Source organism: Ananas comosus, linkage group 13, assembly GCF_001540865.1.
Source record: "Ananas comosus cultivar F153 linkage group 13, ASM154086v1, whole genome shotgun sequence".
NCBI classification, from domain to species: domain Eukaryota; kingdom Viridiplantae; phylum Streptophyta; class Magnoliopsida; order Poales; family Bromeliaceae; genus Ananas; species Ananas comosus.
In genome coordinates this window covers 10,958,266-10,982,711 of record NC_033633.1, presented here as the reverse complement: position 1 = coordinate 10,982,711, position 24,446 = coordinate 10,958,266, and the positions used below count along the sequence as shown (strand labels likewise).

General features: G+C 37.4%; 4 protein-coding genes across 5 annotated transcripts; 2 read left to right on the top strand and 2 right to left on the bottom strand.

Annotated features, from left to right (window-relative positions):
• LOC109719525 lies at window positions 585–5,359 on the top strand. Of its 2 annotated transcripts, none has more exons than XM_020246264.1 (7): window positions 585–1,033; window positions 1,509–2,111; window positions 2,931–3,513; window positions 3,619–3,719; window positions 3,805–3,885; window positions 3,988–4,115; window positions 4,913–5,359. In XM_020246264.1, exons 2-7 carry the CDS (start codon window positions 1,578–1,580, stop codon window positions 5,058–5,060), a joined length of 1,575 nt encoding a protein of 524 aa, XP_020101853.1. In that variant the 5' UTR covers window positions 585–1,033; window positions 1,509–1,577; the 3' UTR covers window positions 5,061–5,359. The 2 variants fall into 2 exon arrangements, with proteins under 2 accessions (XP_020101853.1, XP_020101854.1); XM_020246265.1 differs by having other exon boundaries at window positions 4,916–5,328.
• Window positions 6,383–10,345, bottom strand: LOC109719722 (ubiquitin-conjugating enzyme E2 32-like). The gene is made up of 5 exons (XM_020246513.1): window positions 10,105–10,345; window positions 9,498–9,629; window positions 9,276–9,360; window positions 7,797–7,960; window positions 6,383–6,993 (listed from the first exon to the last, which is right to left on the bottom strand). The coding sequence occupies exons 1-5, from the start codon at window positions 10,231–10,233 to the stop codon at window positions 6,547–6,549; spliced, it is 957 nt and encodes a 318-aa protein (XP_020102102.1). The 5' UTR covers window positions 10,234–10,345; the 3' UTR covers window positions 6,383–6,546.
• On the top strand, window positions 11,629–19,499 carry LOC109719779 (DNA replication licensing factor MCM7). Its single transcript, XM_020246594.1, has 15 exons — window positions 11,629–11,729; window positions 11,872–11,939; window positions 12,027–12,086; window positions 12,231–12,457; window positions 13,197–13,374; window positions 13,980–14,102; window positions 14,315–14,404; window positions 15,134–15,276; window positions 15,718–15,895; window positions 15,979–16,170; window positions 16,698–16,870; window positions 17,308–17,511; window positions 18,116–18,281; window positions 18,531–18,752; window positions 19,360–19,499. Exons 1-15 carry the CDS (start codon window positions 11,699–11,701, stop codon window positions 19,462–19,464), a joined length of 2,160 nt encoding a protein of 719 aa, XP_020102183.1. The 5' UTR covers window positions 11,629–11,698; the 3' UTR covers window positions 19,465–19,499.
• LOC109719780 lies at window positions 20,365–23,215 on the bottom strand. Its single transcript, XM_020246595.1, has 3 exons — window positions 22,852–23,215; window positions 21,759–21,874; window positions 20,365–20,933 (listed from the first exon to the last, which is right to left on the bottom strand). The coding sequence occupies exons 1-3, from the start codon at window positions 22,954–22,956 to the stop codon at window positions 20,564–20,566; spliced, it is 591 nt and encodes a 196-aa protein (XP_020102184.1). The 5' UTR covers window positions 22,957–23,215; the 3' UTR covers window positions 20,365–20,563.

Here is a 24,446-nt window from a genome sequence, read left to right as displayed (position 1 = left end):
CAAGAAAATCTACCTTAAAATTATTTCTAGAAAAATAAGAAATGCAAGAAAAAAAAAAGATTATAAGTAAATTACTTCTAAAAACCGGAAATGTGTAGAAAATAAAATGATCTTCTTATTCTCAAGGAAAAAAGACCTCTTTGGCAGGTGTATTCTGTTTATTTATAATCCTGTCTGTTATTCAGTTATTCCCTACTATGGGGTGTGCCTCGGCCATGTTCGTGCTTCTACGGGCCATTCCGGGCCGGTCTCAAGTTCTCAACTGCATCACGTCCAACCAATTTTTGATTTAGAGTGCGTTTTTTTCGGATCCTAGCGCACCACATGTCGCTCTATATTTAACTTCGAAAGCCATCTTCGCGGTGTACACCGACTCACCATATGGCGCAATTTTTATGGCGCCAACAAATACGAATATTATTATTGACGAAAATTTACTGCAGAGAGCTAAAATATAAGATTGAAACTAAAAAAAATCTCATTGGGTGGTCCACATGGTGAGATGGTGCACCGGGTCCATGGAACAGTTTCGTTCTCAACAAGCTACACTCTGGTTTTCTATGGGGGTTTGGAGAGGAAGAAGAGAGAGAGAGGAGAGAGAGAGAACGTTAGTGAGAGAAACCCCAAAACCAAAAGCATCTTCTCTCTCTAGAGAGAGAGTTTTAGAGAGAGAGAGGGGGGTAGAGAGAGAGAGAAAAGGGGTGGTTAGAGAGAGAAAGAGATAATGGAGAAAATTACACTTCGCCCATATCATCATCATCATCATCATCATCATCATGGTAGGCTAAAAACGCTACCTTTCTCGAGGAGGCGCCCCCCCAAACCCTAACCCTAATTCCCCAATCCCCACCCCCCCTCCTCCCTCTCTCTCTCTCTCTCTCTCGAATTCCTTGCTCCAGCACCATCTCTCCGTCGCCCTCTTCCCCTCTCTCTCTTTTTCTCTTCTCCTCTCCCCTCCTCTCTCTCTCTCTCTCTCTCTCTCACTCTCTCGAGGGTCTCCTCGCCTTCAATTGGAGCCATTGTTGAGGTCAAGGTACAGTTCCATCCTTTTGTTCTGTTTACGATTTTTTTGTGCGATTTGGGATGTGGGTCGATCGATAGGTGCTTCCTTTTTGCTCGGATTATTCTTTTTCTTTTTTTCTTTTTTTTCGGTTGATATGTTGGTATGCTAGGGTTTAGTTTTGTGAAGTCTCGTGATTCACATTGTGTGTTCTGGTTTCCGGGCCTCCTCTTTTTTTTTTTTTTTTTTTTTTTCTCCCTTTTACTTCCATGAATTTTGAGCTTAAAATTTGGTTTTTTTATTGCGTTATTTCTCATAATTTGTTATTTTAATCCCTGTATTTTTGCTATTGTTTATTTTAGTTTTATCTATCATAGGTATCAATTCAATGTGGCGAGTCTAAATTTTTCACAGTTTGTAGCATAGGTAGTATAACGCAAATTGTTCTTACTATGGCATTCTCTTAAATCTCCTAATTTTTTCTTATTTTTGGGGGATTTTATTGCAGGTTCCTCTTCCTTCGATTCGAAAACTACTCATACTTGTTAGTTTGTGAGTTCAAGTAGTAATTTTTTCCATGGAAGGAGTGCAATTTTCCGGATTTGCGGCTCCGAATTCGACGGTGAGGAAGCGGCGGAGTGTTTCTTCGAGACGGCCTCGGCCCGAGGCCCAGCTAAATTCGGCGTTCCATGATATCATTTCGCCTTCTCCTACGCCTCCTCTGAGCAATTTGAGGAGGTTCTCTCCCGATGATAATGCGAGTTCGGATAATGGGTTTAAAAGGAAGGAGTTTTATCTAAATAACCCCCCTTTGAGGGGCTCTTCTGGTAATAGAGCTGATGCGTATTACTTAGGTTCCGATTTGAAGCGGTGTAGTGAGGGTGTTTTATCGCCTGCTAACTGGAAAAGCTCGAGTAAGATTAAGGAAAGCGCCGAAAAGGAATACTATGTAGGAAAGAGTGGTGATGTTTACAGTATGAGCCAGCAAAATATGTCCGGTGAAAATAAGCTGAGAAAGGTTAAGCTCAAGGTTGGTGGCGTCACGCGGACCATACAAACAAAACCCAATTCGATAGATGCCTTTCGACATCGCCAAAAGCTTAGTCCTCAGGTAGTACGCGCTTCCGTAAGCTGTTTCCGCTATGTTATGGAAGTTAATTAACTTATTATGTCTAGTAAAACTCTTTGTATTCTCGAAGGCTTAACTATGAAGCTGTGAGTGCTTTTGAGCATCAATATACTCTCGAATAGCATTGCTGCTTTAGAAGTTGTAGCTTAGTATCAGAGCTTCTGTTTTTGGGGTTCCGAGAGCTCATTTCGGTTTCCTGCCACAGCACTTCTCTTTTCCTGGAGCCTAATGATAATTGCAGCTTTTCGTGGTAAAGAAGTTGTTCCATAAGCTGTGGTCGACAACCTTTTTGGATTTTGAGTGGTCTTATGTTTGCTAAGAAATCGAGGATGCTTTTGTTAGCAATATAATTTTCCTCCGTGTTGTATGTATTGATTTATATCTACTTCTGATCGATGTCTACAGCCTACTGGCTGTTCCCCGAGAATTTTTGTAATTTGACCTTTTTTTTCCGTATAAAATGCTGCGGATATGTGAAATTGCTCAAATGCCACTGCAAAGTTGATGTTTGCGTGCATTCTATGGGAAACTTATTTCTCTGCAACCATGCTTTTGCCAGGGAATATATTCAAAAACCATCTTTGCATAGTTAACACAGGGGGGCACACGTGCAAATAAGCAACGGTTTCGAATTTTGGGGCGCACATGCAAATATCAACTTTACAAGGATATGTTACATGATTTCGCATATCTGATGTAGGGGTATATATGGAAAGAAAAAACCTTTGTAGCCTTAGTTTTGACTTCACTGTAGAATCATTTTGCTGTGATTATTCACCGGAGTGAGAAAACACCTTGCAGGGAGATTATTGGAATGATTCTGCTGGGTCGAGCTTTGCTCACGGGATGAAGGAGAATGAAGATAAAAATCATAATGTGCCCTCTTCTTCAGAGCCTGTTCGTAAGAGCAAAAGGGTCCCTAAAAAGCGGGTTTTGGATGGCGAATTCGACGATGAGGAAGATGATGAAATACGCTATCTTGAAAAACTAAGGACTTCGAAAATTGTCCTCGATTGTTCTATAGAGTTCGAGGACACTGGGGAGGATAGCGTTAAGAAGAGGAAGCTATCCAAGATTCCTAAAAGTAGGAACATGCCATACGAGGTGGACGAGGATTTTATCGTGTCGCGATCGAGCAGGGACGGAAGAAGGAAGTCAAAATCGGGGCGGGAGACGAATGATAATGAGTATGCCGAAGAGGAAGAACCACCAAGTTCGGATGGTGGACCTGATGCCAAGAGGAAGAAGCAGAAGCCCGATTCGCCTGTTGAGGCCCGAACCGAGCCCCTCACAACTCGCCAGCGAGCCCTTCAATCAGGAAAGGGCGGGAACGGTGGAAGTTTTATCGAGTTCCCCAATGGTTTGCCTCCGCCTCCTTCAAGAAGTAAAAACCATATCTCATGCTTTGTGGCAGTTTACTTATTATTGTAAAGATACTTTTGGTCTTTTTCTGCCGTGATTGACTTGGTACATTGCATTATGACTATAGGGCAAAAGGAAAAGCTTTCTGAAGTGGAAATACAGGCGAAGAAGGCGGAGGCTGCTCAAAGGCGTAAAATGCAAGTAGAAAAAGCAGCTAGAGAATCGGAGGTTGGATTCTAAGCTAATAGTAGTTTCTATTTATGGGTTGATATCTTTGAATTCAGGGGTGCAATTGAAAATTTCGAACATGCAGGCTGAGGCAATAAGGAAAATATTGGGCCTGGACAATGACAAAAAGAAGGAAGAGAAGAAGCAGAAAGAGCGAGAAGAAAAAGTAAAATTTGCACACTTGCTCTAAGATCTTTTTTTTTAATTAAAAAAAAAGGTCAATTGACAAATCTTTAATTCCTTGTTGGATGTATTACGAATTATGCAGGAGAAGGCGGCTAAATCACAAAAAATGGCGGAAAATACCATAAAGTGGGTCATGGGACCAAATGGAACTGTGGTTACATTCCCTGCAAATGTAGGCCTCCCAAGTATATTCAACTCGAAGCCGCATAGGTCAGTATACTTACCATCCCACTCAGATGCCTTTCTTAGTTCCGTAAACTGCGGCAAATTCCTTACTTGTATTTTGTTTTACTACCTGTTGTTCTTTCTTCAGGTGCCTGTTTTACTAGTTTGATTGCAAATTGTTTCTCCTAATGCATTGTTAAAGGTTGTGCTGTGTGCTTATGCTGCATTAATTGCATTTTCTTAGGCAGTATTTGGTTGTGGGGATGACAATTCAATAATGCAAAATTTTTCCCAACTATTGTGCCAAAAGATAGGAAGTGCTTAGGGTTTAAAAAATTGTTATTCTGATGAAACGAAGTGAATCTAGGCTTGAAGCTGAAAACTACAATTCTAGCCAACCTCTGAAATTGCGCTGTTCTTACTTTTTTCTAGTTATCCTCGTCCCAAGGCAGGGATCTTTTGTTATTGCAGTTATTCTTGTAGTTATATATACAAACTCCCGAGCATTTGTTGATCTCAGATGCGTCCGCTGGGTGGCTCATTGTTTCGATGAATCGCTTCTTCCAACAAAAGAAGATACTGTAAAAACTTACATAAAATCTCACTTATCAGAGTCCATTGTGGAAGAATCTTCTAAGGAATTGGGCATAATGCTATTATTTAAAACCATATTCAAAATTATATTTGTCGTTTATTCTTGGACGGTAGGAACATAGCATTAAAAAGTTATCATATATGCTACAACCTCAAACCTAACAAATATTTGTTTAATGTTAGAATTACTTTGTTTTTCTGTTCATGCGCTTCTTAGCTAATACTTCATCTTTGAACTGGCATGTTAGCAGTTACCCCCCTCCGCGAGAGAAATGTGCGGGCCCGTCATGTACAAATGAATACAAGTATCGCGATTCTAAGACTAAACTTCCGCTTTGCAGTCTACAGTGCTATAAGGCTGTTCGGGGTACTGCGCAGCCATTAACATCCTGTTGAAAATTTCTTACCTCTTACATTTTCTTTTCTTTTCTTTTCTTTTATCTCTTTCTTTTTTCTGGGGGGGAATACCCCCATTGTGGTGTAGCATTTGTGATAATCTTACCACCATGAGTTGGCAGTTTCAGCTGCAATTGAAGGCTTATGTAAAAAAACACTTTCGAAAGTTAGGAAGTAGCAATATGATGAACTTACTGAAGTTCTTTTTGCAGACCTTTTTGTGATCTAATGATTATCGTGTGCGTAATTGTATTGGCAATTCTTATCATATCCAAAATTTATTTTCGTAGTTGATTGAAGCGGATTGTGTCGGTAATTTCTTTCCTTTATGTGAGTAAGGTCATTTCTGGTCTTGCTTTGCTGTAGGGAAGGGTTGTGTGCTATACAGTAATGTAATCTGTTTACTTCATATGCAAGTTAAATCTGCAATTGCAGCAAATTGTTGTGAAGATGATTCTGTCAGAATGGCAAGCATGAGGAAGGAAAAAATAAAAAGAGATTAATACATAAAGAAATTTAAGCAGAAAAAGATCATTTTGTGTGTGTTATGTCACTGTAAGTGCAGGATTTTCTAATATTTGTTGTCACATTTTGGTACCAAGATGGAAGTTTTTTTTTTTTTTTTTTCCTTATATTGCTGAGAAAATGAGGTCTTCTCTTTTTTATGTTATACTCCAAAGAACAAACAGAATATGAATATGGCAACAGCAGATCTACATGAACAAGATATTGATTAATTTAAACTCCTCACTTCTCTAAGCAGAAAAAATAGTAGTTGCCAAGGAATTTGATCAAATTGTTAATTGATTCAACAAAAATCATTACCTGAGTTAACTAAAAGAACTCAAAAATAAAAGCTGAAATGGCTTAGAGTTGGCCATATAATTTTGCAAGTGAGATTTCATTCATACTAGTTGGGCCAAGGACAAGAGAGTAATTTTAACATTTCAAAACAAGCAACAGCACTTTGATAGTGAACTTCTCTAGCAGCTTACACCACCAGTCTACATCATTTCTATAACAGCACCAGTCTTAAATTTTATCACTTTTTGTTTACAGCACAACACTACCGTGCAACACTTTTTCAATAATACTTCATTGAAAAGGCTTTTAAAAGGCTCATCTTGAGCTACAATGCTTTCAAAAGCTCCCTGCTAAGAAAGAATCAAGGCAAGTGTATAATGCCCTAGCAGACTCAGAACTAAAAGAAGGGATTGATAGCAGATACCGAAATCTCTCAAAAGCATGGTTCAGCACATTCAAAAGGCTCCTCCAGAAATAGGAATTTTAACATCAACCCGAAATAACCAAACTTCAAGAGATAAGAAAAATTGCACAAAAGGTGAAACATTTGAAATGCTGCATATAAATACAGAATAGACATCACTATAAATAACTTTCATTACGTTCATAATTCCGCTTTTGCACGGCGAATTATAACAACCACAACATTCTAAATTATACTGGAATCTATGTTGCACATGTATTATCCGACGATCCCCTGGGACTTCAAATATTTCTTTACAAGGAGGACAATTATAGCAAGAGTCAACGCAACAGCAGCCCCCGTAAACCATCGATCGTCGATACCGGGCTTCTGAACCCTCACTTCAGTCCTTGCATCGGGTCTCATATTGTGTCCGTGGGCTTGTTCGGCTACTTCGGCTGCCGGAACCCTTCTTGTTAACCTAACTCCCGCACTGAAGCTGAGCCTCACGCGACCCGCCGCAGCATTAAGCCGGACCTCACGCACATCTTCCACAATCCTCTGCTCTGGTTCTGGGTTAGGGACTGGTTCTGGCGGGGCTGTTACCTCGGGATTAGGGTTTGTCAGGGTCGCTTCATTTGCCGAATCGTTTGTTTGTTCATTGGTGTTTGGGGTTTTAGGGAGCGGAGGCACAGGGGGAGCCTTGGTAAGCATGTACTGGTGAATCTGTGAGAAGAATTCATGAAAATCCGAGCAATACATCTAATATAAATAAAGTTGGTAAAAGTTGTAGATCCTACCGGAACAATAGACATTTTGAAATGGATATCTTTTCAAAATTGATTTTAGCACCTCAAGTTCTACTAAAACAAATGGTTTTCGTCGAAACAGTTACAGAATATTCTGTCAGACAACAGAATATTCCATTAAGTACAGAATATTCCTAAAAAAAAGGTTACAAGCACCGTCAGCAGGATATTTCACCCAAAAAAGTTCCAAATACCGTGTAATTCAAATGCAAGAGGTACCTAAAATCCGCCATACTGCAAGGTTAGCTACTAAACTCAAATTTTCAAAGGTCAGGTGCCTGCTTCAAATTTACTCTTGAAGTTCAGGTAGTACTTTAGATGACCCTTTTGCAGTATAGTCTGATATCACTTTAATAATCCCGCAGTTTAGATTGTAAAGAGTCTTGTCCTAAGAGTGCTGTTCCTGTTGTCCATTAGGACTTACCATTAAATGCCGTTAAAGTTGAGTATGTGACAATCACTTCACTTCTCAAACAACTTCCAGTAAGGAATAAATGTTAGCAATTAAATCCTTCTATATAGTGTAGCCACGTTATTCTCACGTATTCATTTTCAACGGCATTTGATGATGGGTCCTGATGAGCAACTGAAACGACAACCCAGGATGGTAAACCAAATTCAATCAAAACTGCAGAAAGGAATCAAGGGGGTATCTATAGTTTTTCCATATATTATTTAAAGGAGAATTTCCAAATTTGGTATAAATCAATCCAAACAAACCTCATCGATAAGCTTCTGACGTTCTGGCGTGCCAAATCTCGGAGCAGCTTCGCGTGACTTAACGGCAAGAGCATGCCTTTCTTCCTTCTTGTAGTCTAAGGAGCCCAATGCACCGTCCGGGTCGGTCGGCATGAAAGCAATCAAGGCCACTAGGGCTGTCCTAACTGGAGAGGAAAAGAATATTGGCTTTTCTTAGGAACTGGGTTTCTTTAACAAAAGCTCTCTTTTTGGGGGAAATGTATCTTTAGTAAGAACATTCGAATTGTATGGGAATCAAATCATGCGCCTGTGCAAATTTTTTAAAAAAGGTACATATACGTTTAAACTAAAATAATAAACCTCTAAAAATTTGCCCTTTTCCAAAGAAAACTGAGCCTTTTAAGTAGCAAAGATAAATAATTGTTGATTGTAAATCAATACTAAAAGTTCGTGGTACAGAACCCATGGTAATTTCCCAAAAAAAAAATCTAGAAAAATAATAAAACCTCATGTTATGATCTCCAATTTTTCACTTAGATTATCTAGGGAACCTTATCTCAAGATATGCAAGTTGAGTTCCATGGGAGTGACTGCAATAAGTACCAAGAAAATATACAGATGTTACTTTTGTTCTTTCTTGTTGGGCAGAACAGCGAACAAGTAATCTTAGAACAAAACTGAATTAATATAGCACCATGCTCGTATAGTCCAAACTCAAAAGCAATAAGAGTAGACTATGATATTTTGGTGCTACTCCATACTAATGTTTACAGTAAAATATCATACCACACAACAAAATCAGGTTATTGTTGCACCATGCTCGTATAGTCTACAGATCACTGAATAAGATCTGACTATGAAATTTTGGTGCTAGACTGGACATGGGATGACAAGAAAAAGATCATATTCTTTGCTAAACAATTCAAATAACTAAGGTTGTCGAATGAAAAGAGATTTTGAGAGATCCTAGGAAATAATAATTGAAAACAAAAAATGATACCGTGAAGCAGCTGAATCATATGGAAACTACAAAAAGAAATCCAAATGAAAACAGAAAGAAAGCAGGCCAGATAAAAGGGGCGTTTGACGTGGGAGAGTTCTTTCTCTTGAACACTAGCATAATTTTGCAACATTAAGAAAAAATAAACTCATCTTCTTATCAAATCTATATGCTCCCATCACTAATCACACCTATACGCCATCAACCATGGGCTTAGGTGAAAAAAAAATAAAAATCCAGGCTTAACTTTGGATTTATCAACTTAATATTTCTCGCCAATGCCCTCAACTAGAAATGGTGCCTTATAAGAGCATTCATCATTCATACATAAAATTAAAGCAAGGTCCATTCGCCTCCAAAGTACTATGGTTCAAAAGAAGACAAATCCAGCACAAATACAAGTGTTTGGACATAACACGACAAACAACATGGCACGGAGATTATTATTATGTTGAATAATAAGCAGCCATGAAGAGAGACACAAGACTTAAAAGGCATACCACTCCATGAAGGTTGCCAATGCTCTGGGTGATGATTTGATATGCTGAGACATATCTTTGTCTGGGTTTCAAATCGGCCGTTCGGCTAATTGCAGAAGAATAATAAACCCATTAGTTACCATCAGAGATTTCATAAAATAATGTGATTTACGTATTAATCGTATATCAGCGAGCAAAAGAAGAAACACAAAGATGTCAAGAGTGGCGGGATAGCCTACTAACTGTTAGCATCATGAAAGCGGGAGGCTTAAACGGATAATCTGCAGGTAATTGGATCCTCCCATGATAGATTCCACCCTCAAACTCGGAATCTCGAGGGCCCAAGATTGCAAATTGCCACTCAAATATATTCTCCTGTTCAAATTCTGGGCATTATTAATTAGATGAAATGTACTAAATACATAATCCTGTTCACAGAGCCACAAAGATCAATCAGAGCAAGAGAACCAACAAAACAATAACAAAACATAATTTTCCATTATAACCCTGAGTTTTCTAAGCACTGCATATCAAAGAATTAGCATTTAAGATCAAAACACTCTACTCTACTAAATCAACATAGAAACTACTTCCAATCTCACTCAGTAAGAGTCTACTTTTCACCTGGAGAGATCCTAGATTGAGCCTGTACGTGAATCAAAAAACGATTTTTTTTTCCCCTAAAAGATGAACTAATCCATTCCAAAAACTTAGAAAAATCAAAGAAATGCACCATATTCGAGATCCCAACCATACGGATCGGGAAGAAACCCCAAAGAGAGGTAGCGGAAGAGAAGCATAAGCATCTGATTTAGGGTTAGGGTTAGGGTTAGGGCTAGGGTGCAGGGACCTCGAGAGGCAGGCTCATGAAGTCGTCGGAGGGGTGGGACTGCATCTCCTTCACCTCCTGGAGGATCCGCTTCACCGCCGGGTTCTTTCGGTTGTACTTGTCCTCCGCCGCCGCCGCCGCCGCCGCCATGGCGCACGTTAGCACCCCGCCGCCGCCGCCGCCGCCGCACCGCCGCACGGTAGCACAGCCGAGCTACGGGGATCGGAGGAGAGGGTTCGAGAGAGAGAGAGAGAGAGAGAGGAGAATGGGGGAGACGGAGAGAGGAGAAGTGTTTTAAAAGGTCGAGGTGCGTACAAAAATTTTATGGGGATTGCCCCACGGTGAGACCTCCCATCCACCGTCCATAATGCTTTGATAATCGTGCAGCCCACATGATGGACGGTAGATGATATGTCTCACTCTCGGGAACGTCCCCGTAAAATTCTTGTTCCGAGTGATTTAATAGTGTACGTACAACGGTGGTTGTATAGAGTTGTATTGAATTGGTCCGCCGACACGTGGCGTTGGCCTATTGAACGGATTAAAAATTTATGGAGAACCCCTTAACTATTTCTCGTTTTTAAAACAAGGATATTTAGGCTTAAATTTTCCTTTTCTATAATTTCTCTTTGAAATAGCAATACTCATTAACATATAATTTATTTAATTAAATCACTCTAGCTAGAAAAACTCAAAATTTTTCTTATTTATCAGCTATAAACCATTAATTTTTTAAAAAAAACTTCAAATACCACCCTTATGGTTTCGCACTTTCTCATTTTAGCACCCTATGGTTTAAAGTGTATTAATTTAGTATCATGTGGTTTTATTTTTCTTTTTTTATTATCCATTTCACTATATTTTTTTTTGTTAAATCAGTGACAAAAGTTAAAATTAAAGAATACTTAAATGAATATTCAATAAATCTAGGTAAGGTATCTGAAGTTTTTTGTATATAATTTAACAAAATATTAATGAAGGAACTGACGAAAAGAAAAAAAATAAAACCATAGAGCACTAACTTGATACACTTTAAACCACATGTTGTTAAAGTGAGAAAATGCGAAGCTACAGAGGCGGTATTTGAAGTTTACCAATTTTAAAATTTACTTAACAAAAAGTGCTTAAAACTCTAAAAAAAAATCTCCGAAAAATTAAAAGCTAACAAAATTTTTAAAAAATACGGAGTTTGATATGTATACTACATATATACTTTAGATATAGAGATAATTTGACTAGGTTTCTAAAAATAAGCAATATTTCAATATTTGTAAAATCTGAAAAAGTGGTCTGAACTTGTAAATCTCAAAATTTGTGGAATTTTAATGCAAAAAGGCTAAAAAAAAATACAAATAAAGTTTAGACGCCATAAACCGGCCCGGTTCATCGATACAATAAACTGGGCCGGTCCACGACCGGTTCAGCTCAGAGTAAAATCCCAACCGGCCCAGCCCAATAGCAATTATTGGGCCCCACTCTACCTCTGTTTCCCGCCAAAACCCACCTCCTCTCTCCCTCCTTTCCCGCCACCATTTCCCGCCAAAAAAACACCCCCCAACCCCATTTCTCTCTCTCTCTCTCTCTCTCTCTCTCTCTCTCCTCCATTGTCGACACCATGAAGCCCTTCGTCGTCGCCACCGACAAAGGTAACCCCTTTCCCCTCCGATCTCTCCATCTCCTCTTCCCCCTTCTCCGATCGCGATCTCTCGACAGTTTTCTCCTATTTTTTTGCCTATTTTTCGCCTATTTTTGTCCAAATTTTTCCAAAATTTTTGATCCATTCTACAGCTCTCGCCAAGGACTTCCTCACCAATTTCGCCGACGCCGTCGGCGAGCCCAAGTACCTCAACATCCTCGTAAGATCTCCGCTTCTCTCATTTGTGTGATCCGCAAACCCTAACCCTAATAGCCCTAACCCTAGCTTCCATCTCTCCCTGCTCCAGCAAGATGTCGCCAATCGCAAGATCCGTGCGGTTCAGATCGAGCTCGATGACCTCTTCAATGTATTGGTTTCTCGTCCCCTTCTCCAAAATTTGGCCTTTTTCTTACATTTTTTGTGTTATTTTGAAACCCTAGATCTGAATTCAGAGATGGTGTTTTCTTTTTTCTTTTTCTTTTTTTTAATCTCTACTATTTTCTGCTGTTAGTACAAGGACCTGGATGAGGAGTTTTTGCAGAGGGTCACGGAGAACACGCGGAGGTACATCAGTATCTTTGCGGAGGCTGTGGACGAGCTCATGCCCGAGCCCACCGAGGTGCTCTCGGCGGATGAGGACCGCGACATCTTGATGACGCAGAGAGTGGATGATGGAACAGATGCCGCTGATAACTCCGATCCGCTTCAGAAGATGCCCTCCGAAATCAAGCGGTTCTTGTAAGTGCAGTAGAGCTGTGAAGTGTGTCTCTGCTGTAAATTTGAAATTTTTTCCCTCTAATTTGATGTTCTAGTTGCTGATTTTGTTGCAAAAGAACATGCCTAAATGGTAAAAAGAGTATCTTTTTAGTGAAAATTATTGCTTTAGTTGAATCCATCCTAGGAGATTGTCATAGGCAACTTTAGTAAGGGTCTCTATGTCTTGGTTGGAGCTTCTGCATAAATGCCTTCTTAGTACTGCTATTCGAAGGAGACCTGTATTTTAGAAGTCTCGTTTTGGAGCTTCTGCTACTAGGGTCCATAAGGATTTTTTAGTTTCCTGGTCAACAGGCACCTTGCTATTACTTCTTCTCATGTTGTTTTCCTGCTTTTTTCAAGCTTGGTAGCTTGTTGAAGAACTTGATCTTTGGTTCATTTTGTTGATATACAGAGCAATGGGTGCTAAATATCCTATTTTTTATGTGCTTCTAACCATATCGCATGAACTATAATTTTCTATATGAATCTTTTATATTGTCTTGTTTTTATTCTACTATTAGCGCTTTTTAGATGTAGCTGATTAGATTACAAAATTTCTAGTGCAAGGAGTCATTTGCCTTCCATTGGTTGTTAGTTTTGCTCTTCAATTTCGTTGATGTACTTGTATATACTAGATAGAAAAAGTATAGTCTTCCTTATAATTTTAAATTGCTTACATTGCCTGTCGGTGGGCTCTAATGTGAGATATTTTGGGTTGTAGTGAAGTCTACATAAAGGCATTCTCCAAAGGGACTCCGCTTACGATTAGACAAGTCAAAGCATCTAACATTGGCCAGCTTGTGAAAATATCTGGCATTGTCACTCGCTGTTCGGATGTGAAGCCTTTGATGCAAGTTGCTGTTTATACTTGTGAGGACTGTGGATTTGAAATTTATCAGGTATCTTACTCCTCCCAAACTTTGATTCAGAGAAGTGCTTTTTTCTACACATATTCTTGTGCCTTTACAAATCCATACTTGTTCCCGAGAACAGCTGTAATGAAACAACTGTAGCACCGTCTATACATCAGTATGCAGCACTAGATACATTCAACTGTTTTTCACTGAACTATACATGTTTTATCTATGCAAAATTGAAGGAACTTATTATAAATAATGCTATTTTTCACTTTTGCAACCGTGAAATATTAAAACATATGCTATGCCTGATTTATTTATCTTGAAATGGAGCACTTTTATACAAGGAAAAAAAAGCTACTATCTTCTTTTGCTGTATCAATTCCAAACTGCACTAAGCAAATGCTTGAAACTGTTAGAATCTGAGTTTCCAGTAATTTGACTGTGGTTAACACTTATGACTGCAGCTAATACTTGAGGTTCATATCTTTCTGATCCATCGTGTCGAATTACTTGTTACTCATGCAGTTAAAAACTTCTGTGATAGCTTCTGTTTGTGCTTTGCTTGATTTGTATCTTATTGATTCTATAAAGATAACTTCTGAAAGTAATTTCTTTATGTTTTTCTGTTGAATGTACGCTATCAGGAAGTGACTGCAAGAGTATTTATGCCTCTATTTGAGTGCCCATCTAACCGCTGCAAAACCAACAAGGCAAAGGGAAACCTCATTCTACAGCTTAGAGCTTCCAAATTTTTGAAATTTCAAGAGGTGACTTTCTTGAAACTCTCCTTTTATCCCAAGTTTGAAAATTGAAAGCCAATAGTGCAACTATGATTATTTATCTTGTGTGGGAAAAAATGGGATTGTTTCTAACTATAATTTCTAATATATAACCTTACAAGAGGCCTATTTCTTATACTAGGTAATCTCTTTTTCTTTCGTTTTTCATTTAATGAATTCTTTATTTGCTTTATCTATAGGCTAAGATCCAGGAATTAGCAGAGCATGTTCCTAAAGGCCATATTCCACGTTCTCTGACTGTTCATCTACGAGGGGAGCTTACTAGGAAGGTTAGCAGAATCCTTTTCAACTTCTATGAATTTTTCTCGTGCTGTTTTACTTTTATTTCTTAATGAGGTGGATAGTCTTGAATGGAAGCTTAGTACTCCCTCTACTAAGCAGGCAAGTTGAATTATCGTTATTTACTGGTCAAGTTGAACTATTGATTCTATAGTTCTTTTGCTCCATTGGCCACAGTTGGAGCACCTGAAATTTGCTACTGTAGAACATTTTTTAATGGTTTTTATTCTTTGAGGGGAAAACCTATGTGATTAGTTTCTAATCTAATAAGACAAAGTTTTAGGTTTTAATCTCACCTTGACCACAGTTGGAGCACCTGAAATATGCTACTGCGGAACATTTCTTAATGGGTTTTATTCTTTGAGGGGAAAACTTATTTGTAAATAATTTTTTGATCTATCAAAACAAAGCATAAGGATTTTGTCTCAATTACAACCACAGCACCTTTTCATTTCATCTTAACTTGAACTTCAATCTCTTGCTTAGCTCGCTTTTCAACTATCCAAAAGTAACAAATTAAAATGATGACCAATGGCAAATCAATTGTCTAAGAATATTATTTCTTTTAAATACCGTATTTGAAACTAATTGCTATGATCAGTTCTTTTATGAATTATTCATGTTGTTCTAATGTCGGAGAGCATGCATTTTAAATTCGTTAATGTTGATTTCAACTAAATCAGTCCTGTATCATCTTACATGCTTCTTGATTTGATCAGGTATCACCTGGTGATGTGGTTGAGTTGTCGGGCATTTTTCTTCCAATCCCCTACACTGGCTTCAGAGCTATGCGTGCAGGCTTGGTTGCGGACACATACTTAGAAACCATGTCAGTCACCCATTTCAAGAAAAGATATGAAGAGTAAGCCATCTCTAATCCCGATCCAAAATTTTAGTCATTACTCTGGGCGATGTGGGGTGATCCTTAAACACTCTTAATATGTGGGCGTGATCCTTAAACACTCTTAGTATGCAATCTATTCATGTAGAAAATAATACTTGTGACCATCGTCTATGTATTTTGAAATTATCCTCAAATTTGACCAGCTTTCTCAGATATGAGCTTGTTTTAATTACTTTAGAATTGCCTTTTTAAGTGTAGAAGCTCATTAGACAAGTTGTTTTCTTCGACAAGGTCATCTCTAGACTTGTATGCATGCATGAAGTAGGCCAAAATATTATTTTAGTGTGTTTGTGGGAATGCAGGGACTCCGACATTAGAAATTGTACTGCAAATTAATATAACATTTTAAATTCCTTGCTTGTTATCTTGGACTTGATTATTATTTTTTCTCTTTGGCAGATACGAACTGAAAGGAGATGAGCAGGAGCAGATTGAACGGCTGGCTGAAGATGGTGATATATACAACAAGCTGGCACGATCATTAGCACCTGAAATATTCGGCCATGAAGATGTCAAGAAAGCCCTTCTATTGCTTCTTGTCGGGGCTCCGCATCGGAAGCTCTCCGATGGTATGAAGGTATAAACTCTTCAGATTATTTTGTGTCTTACAATTTCAGACCAATAAATGACTCAAATTGCGTGGTTTTTTGCTATGTACAGATAAGAGGGGATATACATGTTTGTTTAATGGGAGATCCTGGTGTTGCGAAAAGTCAGCTGCTCAAGCACATAATAAATGTTGCGCCGAGAGGAGTATATACGACAGGACGAGGAAGCAGCGGAGTTGGTCTAACCGCCGCTGTACAGAAAGATCCTGTTACAAATGAGATGGTCCTTGAAGGAGGGGCATTGGTGAGACGCATACCTTCTCGTAGAAATTTTCAATTATTCAGAATTTAGTAATTTTCCTGGTTGGTGGATTTCAGACATTTTCTGTATGCTTTTGTGAACAACCACTTTTGCGAATTGCTAGCAGTTACAGTTCACCACAAATCTGTATGGGAATGTCAAATAAGGCCGACTTTTCTGCGTGAAAGGAATTGATTAAATTATATACTGAATTATAGCTCGTTTTGCATGGTATTGATCAAATTATGTTGTTCCATAGCTATTGTCTCAGGCAATTTTTATGCTTTTTCTCAGGATTTTTTTTTATCAGATGTATTGCGCCATCGAAAGTTGCTTGATTGTTCTGAAAAGCATGAGGTTATCATGCATGAAAATCAGAAGTATGCATGATATCAGATAAACCCATCCAATTGTTTTTTTTTTTTACCATGCAGTTTCACGTAATATTCAAGCCATCTCATACAAATGATTTCCATTGTTACGTTTAATAACTTCCAGAATAGAGAGAGATGAAAATTCTTGATTTATAGGTATTGGCAGATATGGGTATATGCGCGATCGATGAGTTTGACAAGATGGAAGAGTCAGATAGAACCGCAATCCACGAAGTGATGGAACAACAAACTGTTAGTATTGCCAAGGCTGGTATTACTACCTCTCTCAATGCAAGAACTGCAGTCCTTGCTGCTGCAAATCCAGCTTGGTATGAATAGAATCTCAATAAATTTCTTATGCTTAAAAAAACACAGAAACTATCTGACTGCAAGCGCACTTTGAAATGGGTACCCAAACTTCGAAAGTTTTGATTTCAGTATCTAATCGCTGATTGTTATTGATGCCACTGCCTCTTTCGCAAAATCAAACTGTTTTTATGACCTTTTTGACAGGATATTCTGTTACTCGACAGAATATCCCACAACTTTTTGATGGGGACTGTTAAGTTTCGACAGTACCTAACGGAAGATAGTGAAATAGAAAACAGTGAAAAATTAGATATCGAAATTGTGAGTTTTGAAGTTCATGCACCCATTTCAAAAAGAGCTACATAGTTCAGGTAATATCTACAGGTTTTTGCCTTTTTTTTGGTTATTCCATGCTATGCTTTTCTTAAACAAAGGCATTTTATATTATATTTGTTAGGGGAAGATATGATTTGAGGAGGACTCCAGCTGAAAACATAAATCTTCCTCCAGCACTTTTATCACGTTTTGATCTACTCTGGCTAATTCTGGATCGTGCGGACATGGATTGTGATCTTGAAATGGCCAGACATGTTGTCCATGTCCATCAAAATCTTGAATCGCCTTCACTTGGATTCACACCGCTGGAACCATCTCTTCTTAGGTAAATTTCTATCTCCATGTAGTGTAAAATGGACTTGATAGCTTCACTAATCCAAAATTTCTTCTTTTGCATCAGAAGCAAATAATGTAACCAATCCAGTACAGTTTTAGACATTAGAAAGCATGCAATAGGGGAGATATATTACCTTTATTCTGTAACAAACGAACTATGCTTTACAAGAACGAAAGTGAATGAATTATTCTGCACTACTAAAATCCAACTTCCTGTTTCAGTTTAATGGTAGTGCATGTGATCTCTGCACTGTTACATACCTTTCCAAAAAGTGCACTGTTATGTCTCCCAAAAGCAAACTTATTAAAACACTAGTCCATTTGACGTTGGTGCATGTAATTTCTACATTTTGTGGGCTACTTTCCGTGATAGCAAAATTCCTTGCTTTTTTTCAATGTAGAAAAGATCTGAAATTGGAAATGAACCACGCAGTCCTTTTAGGCATCCAAATAAGAAGATAATAGAATCTGATAGAATAAGACTAGAATTATGTCTTCTTTAATGCAATTCTAACATCTTTTAATACTTTGTTTGCCCTTTAATTAGCTCCATAGTTGGTTATGATTCTTATTACTGTTCATCATGGACACAGGGCATATATTTCAGCTGCACGAAGAATTGTTCCTTCAGTTCCGAGGGAGCTCGAGGAATACATTGCAACTGCATATTCTAGCATCCGCCAAGATGAAGCAAAATCAAATGCCCCACATTCTTATACAACCGTCAGAACACTTCTTAGCATCCTCCGCATATCTATTGTAAGTTCTTTTATATTCTCATTTTTCTTTATCCTGAATCAATCATTTGTATGTACTTTAAACAAAATGCCCCCTTTAAAAACTCCTAATTCAAAGCTATGTTCTCCCAATGAATGAGATTGCGGCCTTTTTTTATTTGTTTGTAGGATTTACACTTTCAAACGGTACATATAGAAAATTTGGATTTCACTGGGCTATGTACATCTAGATGGTTTTGCAGGAGTATCTATTGAAAACTTTTATGCGCAGGCTTTAGCGAGGCTCCGATTTTCAGAAACTGTTGCCCAAAGTGATGTCGATGAGGCTCTGCGACTTATGCAAATGTCAAAATTCTCCCTATACTCGGACGATCGACAGAGATCTGGTTTAGATGCTATCTCTGATATCTATTCCATCTTGCGAGATGAAGCAGCCAGGACAAACAGCATGGATGTGAGCTATGCCCATGCTCTCAATTGGATATCTAGAAAGGTAGTGTTATCTAATCATCTAAGTTTGCCTTTGTTTTTTTATGAGGTAGCTTCTTTCTATATTTAACAAATTTAAGAGCCCTAACAAAAGCAGTCAAGCACTAAATGACTAAACAATACGCTCCCACGAGTTAAGAGTAACAATGTTATTCATTGTGTTTACTTCATCAGTATTATAATTCAATAGTTTTCTGCCTAATTTCTGCTGCAGAATATCAGTATTTCAATTCAAATGAAACCCTACAATCTTCTGATTTGTAAACTTTTCATGACCAAGCAATATTTAGAATATCACCGCTGTTTGCTTCTGGCAACTATTTCAAACCTGTTTCATTGTTAATTCTTCCTGCAAAAATCCGAACTCACAGTTTTCAGGTTATACATAACAGTTTGATGACTCTGTATGATCTGAATGTTGTGACCTGGTGCTTCTTTGTCTTATTTTTCATCATATTTCCTTAATTTATGAGAAAACTATGTTAATATTTGCTTCCTTCTTTTTCAAAAAAAAAAAAGGATGTTCACCTTGTTACTACTTTTACATGTTTTCCTAGAAACCATATTCCTAACTATACTTTTTGCTTATTCAATTTGCTTAATGTGGACAGGGATACAGCGAGGCTCAGTTGAAGGAGTGCCTGGAAGAGTACGCCGCACTAAATGTGTGGCAAATTCATCCCAACACCTTTGACATTCGCTTCATTGATGCCTAAATGCTGAACAAGTTTCGGATGTTCATCTTGCATTCCTACGAGAAAATTAGAAGAATTATATCAACAAAAAGTTGTTGGATCCCCTTCTTGCTAGTCAATGCAGTTGCAGATACTAACCATTACTGAAACCCTAATCTATCTCTATAATGTAGTATGTTACGTTATCAACCGATTGAAAATTCATACATCTGTGTTTGTAATGAAGTGTAACATTATAGTTTATTTTGCTGGTGATGCATTTATCTATAACTAAGCGCAGTTGAGTTCATTAATTAATTGTCGAACCAATCTGAAAACTTTTACTGTATAATTGGTTTCAAAATTCCACATCAAAACAAAAAAAAAAAAAACCTTGCATGTTTATTTTATTTATGCTAAAAGGTTTCTATTACATTCAATTCCGAAGTTCAAATACAAATTCAACTTAGATTTTGTTTATGATATGTTATTTTGTAGAGTTTATAATTATCAAGGAAAACTTCAAAATAACACAATTATGGTTTACTATTCAATGATTCAAAATATAGCACTCTGGTGGCCTCTGGTAGTTTCTATTTTAATTTTTTTCTACTAAGGGGTGGTAAGAAATAATAATTTTATCATTTTATAGTTTTGCACTTTGTTACCATGTTGGTTAAAAAGGTAATATTTCACTACCTTCTCAACAGCTTATTCTTACACAATATTAAAACAGCAACTAATTATAACTTTTTCCTGATAAAAATTTTATATGCAGCTCAGGGAATAGTATTTCCCATGTCATAATTGTAACCTATTTGTTGGTGTCATATAAGTGTATTTCATAAGATTTTCAAATCGAACAAACACACGTATTCTCGTCGAAGGAGGCTGCAAACATTCTAGCAGAATAATCACTACTAAGAATAGCAATTCAAATAATTGAAAACCAACAGATGCGAACAAAATCAAAATTTCCTCATAATAGTACTACAGTTTCTTCTACGACCTAGCAACAAACCAAACTGGAACAAATTCAACTACGATAATTACATTGCATTCGTATCGCTGTGCCTTAGCATTCACTAAAACATAGTTTTGTCGCCAAACGAGGAACTAAAGCATACAATAGCTCATATCATTATGTCTTAGCATTGGTGGATGGTAACGTACCATCCTCGGATGCAACAGTGCGGTCAGGGGAGCCATTCTCGACTGCTTCTGCTTTTTCGAGCGCGTTCATCTCGCTGAAGGTCCTCTTTCTCGATGATGGCTCAGAAATGTCCATCTCCTTGGCCTTCTCTCCCTCCTGTTTATCTTTGCTCTCTTTCTCGTTTTCTTCTTGTGGATAAGTGGTGGGGAGCGGAAGAAGGGCCGGGGGTGGGGGCGGCTCTTGGCCGCTTAGACGGCAGTAGACTTTCTCGACGGTTTCAGTGATCTCTTTCCCCAAGCCGCTGCTGTCGAGTATTAGCTCCCAAACTGCTTTCGAGGCCTTTTCAAGAACTGAAGTTCTGCATAGAAGGCATTATTAGCTCCCTTTAGCTCAATAAGGAAATGTTAACTTGTGGCCGACGGCCTTCACCATACAACTTAAAAAAGATAAAATGTTCTTCCAAGTGTGTAGAAACTTTTCAAACTGTTGTGCACGCTAGCACTTTCACGAATGCCATGAGTAGAAAAATTCTCAATTATGAGTATTTGCAGAAAAAAACACTTCACTTGTCTATTTACTCTAAGGGAGTAAGATGATACACAAATATTAGCACTTAAAATACCCTCTCCATCCATTAGTGTCATATGATACTTCGAATAAAATTTCGAAAAAAAATAGTTACCAATTTTACTTTTCGGTATAGAACAAAAAAAAATTCTGCGAACATTACTCTTCCGATGGTTTCCTTCCAGTACTGTAAGAATAACTCAATGTGCATTTGAAGGATATATAAATAAGGGAACAACCTGTTGCGAGTACCCAAAATGGAGGTTTCCTTTTTGTACCCAATTTCATGGTGTTACTTGCAAGATTCCCAATATGGTTATCAGATTCCCCATTCCAAAATCAGTGTGATACTAATTCAGAATAATGTAGATCCGACGTTCTAAATGTACTAAGACATGAAACCAACAGAGAAAAACAAGCGATTTTGCATTTTTCCACACTCAAAGAACTACAAACAATGATTCAGAGCAACCTGATACGCAGAGAAAATTATGTGAATATATCGAGATTAAACCCCAAAATACTTCAAGCACCAAGAAGGGAAAAAAAAAGAAGTTTGTATAACCCTATGCATCAAAATGATGGTCCCTTTTTATTCTCTAACATGACAACTTACTCTAATTCCCGCCGAAGCTCATCAAACAACTCCCTCTTGGTCTTTTTCTCTGCTCCTGGAGTGTTGAGAACTTTACTTTGCTCCACCATCATCATGGTATTTTTCTTCATATCCTCCTGCAACAATAGTTGAGGGATATAGAATAACCTCCTTGAAGCAACCACGGAAACTCTAATCCATTGAGACACACACACAAAAAAAAAAGAGCACTTGAAATAGAAGCTTGGACTTAATATAGTGATATCAGCATATTAACCATTTCACTACTAAATAATGGCGATTATAATAATTTCTTCAATCAATGACCATCATATATGTACAAAATGTGTAAACTGCACCGTTAGGCCCCGGAGTTCAATTTGACCCCAACCTTTCGAAGTCAACTTAATACCTCCCATGTATTAATAAATGTACCAAATTGGCCAATTGCTTTACCCGACATTAAGTTTGCCAGTGGAAAGATAATGTGGGTGTCAAATTATATGAAACAACTGTTTATCTCTAAGGCTTAAGTTGACAAAGAACGGTGTTTTTAATATTTATATTCAACACTCTTCCTCATGTCTCGGCTTGAGACATTTTAATAGGACTAAGATGTGGATTTCAATTAAATGGTAGAAGATTAATAACACTAGGAACCTAACAAGACTCGAATTCAGATCCTTCTGCTCTCATACCATGTTATATTATATGGATCAATCGTTTGTCTCTAAAAGCTTACGCTATCGGACAATTGTCTTTTTAATATTTATATTCAACAGTGGGCACAAGGCCAGCATTATTCTAGCGGGAAAACGTGGCGCTGGAAGGCTCCTCTCCATCTGAAAAGGGCATCGGTCGTTTTCAGAACCCGACGGAACGGACCTGACTTATCAAATAGTAAGCTCTATGTTGTGCCTTTGGTGCATATGTGGATCCAAAACAATAGAATGAGCAAATTTAACACATTTATACTAGTCCAACAGGGCACTAAGTTCACTTGTTTGCAATTTACACACAAAATTGTGAAACTTTGAAGCAGATTTCGTTCACGCATATCAACAAACAGGTGGTGAACGTACATAGAAACATCGAGAAACATCAGGAAGCTTACATTGGCCTTTAGCTGAGCAATGATCTTCATCCTAATAGCATCGATCGTCCCATCGTTCATAAGCGATTCGAGCACCTCTTCAGGGGTCACCACGCGCGAACCCATCTCAATCCACCCCCTCTTTCACCCCACTTACTACATAAAAATCGTAACTTTGGATCCCGCGATCGATCTATTGCCCGCAAAAAGCCCTAATTCGGAGAAAGGTACGATCGAGTTCGCAAAAACGAGGAGATTTTGATGGGTTTTGCGGGGAAAAAGAAGGGATTTTACCTTTCTTTTAGGGCAATTGCATTGGATAATGACAATAATAATAATAATAATAACAACAACATAACAATAACAGAGGTGAAACTCGAAGAAGAGGGAGAGGGGGAAAAGGTCGAGGGTAAAATATATGGACAGTCCCTGTACAATTTCGACTTGACAAAGTACTCCATTTGCTCGTAAATCTAGCATTGCATTTTAGTCCCTTAATAGTTAAAAATTTAAAACTATAAAAACATCTAAAGAAAAAAAAATGAAATTATATATGTATATATATATATATATTACATATATATATATATATATATTATATATATATATATATATATATATATATATATATATTATATTAAACAATTAAACTTTTTTTTTTTTTGCTATAATAGACTTTGTAATCCTACTTAAATTAAGATATTTTACAAAAGCATTAAATAGTAATTTTACATAAAAATATATTTTTTCAGTGTTTAAATGAAAAACTACAATTTATTTTATAATAGTTCAAAAAGTAAACAATTTAACTTTACATAAAGATCCTTTAAAATATTAAATTAAGCTTAGATTATTTCATAATTATTCTAACACAAAGATTTATAAAAAATTTTCATCTATTAATAAGAGTAATATTACAGATATATACACTTAAACTATGATGTATATAAGTGACACTTTAGTTCTCAAATTTTAATTTTTATAATTTCTTGCTCAAACTTGCTGAATTGTTATAATAATTGTTGATGAGATAGTATATATATATATATATATATATATATTGTTATTGATGGCACAACAATAATTAAAATATGGCATTATTTTCATATCGCAGATATCTCAATATTTAGTCTACTAAATAAGGATGTGAAACTTATTTGTAAAAAATTATATTAGAGTATCATATGCCTCATAATTTCAGCACTGGTAATATAATTTATTTTAATAATTTTTTCTGCACCCATCAGATCATCAAAGCCTTGTAGTTATGATTTAAGATGTGACGGTGATTAAAATGCTATATTACTTTGCATTCTCCAAGACCAAAATATTTAGTTAATTAAATTAAATTGTGAGTCTTAATTATAATAATGTATAAAAAGTTTGGATGAAAATTATGATAAATCAAAATTTGAGGACAAAAGTGTTAAGTCCATATAGTTTGAGGACCAAAAAGTATAATTTACCCCAATAACTTTTCCTGCGCCCAACACAACACCGGAGCCACCAAATTTTTTTCCATTGTTAAATGACGAAAATACCCCTCCCCTTCTTCTCCCACCTCCCCTTCCCCTCCGAAACCCTACGACCCCTCCTCCTCTTCCCCCTCCCCCGCC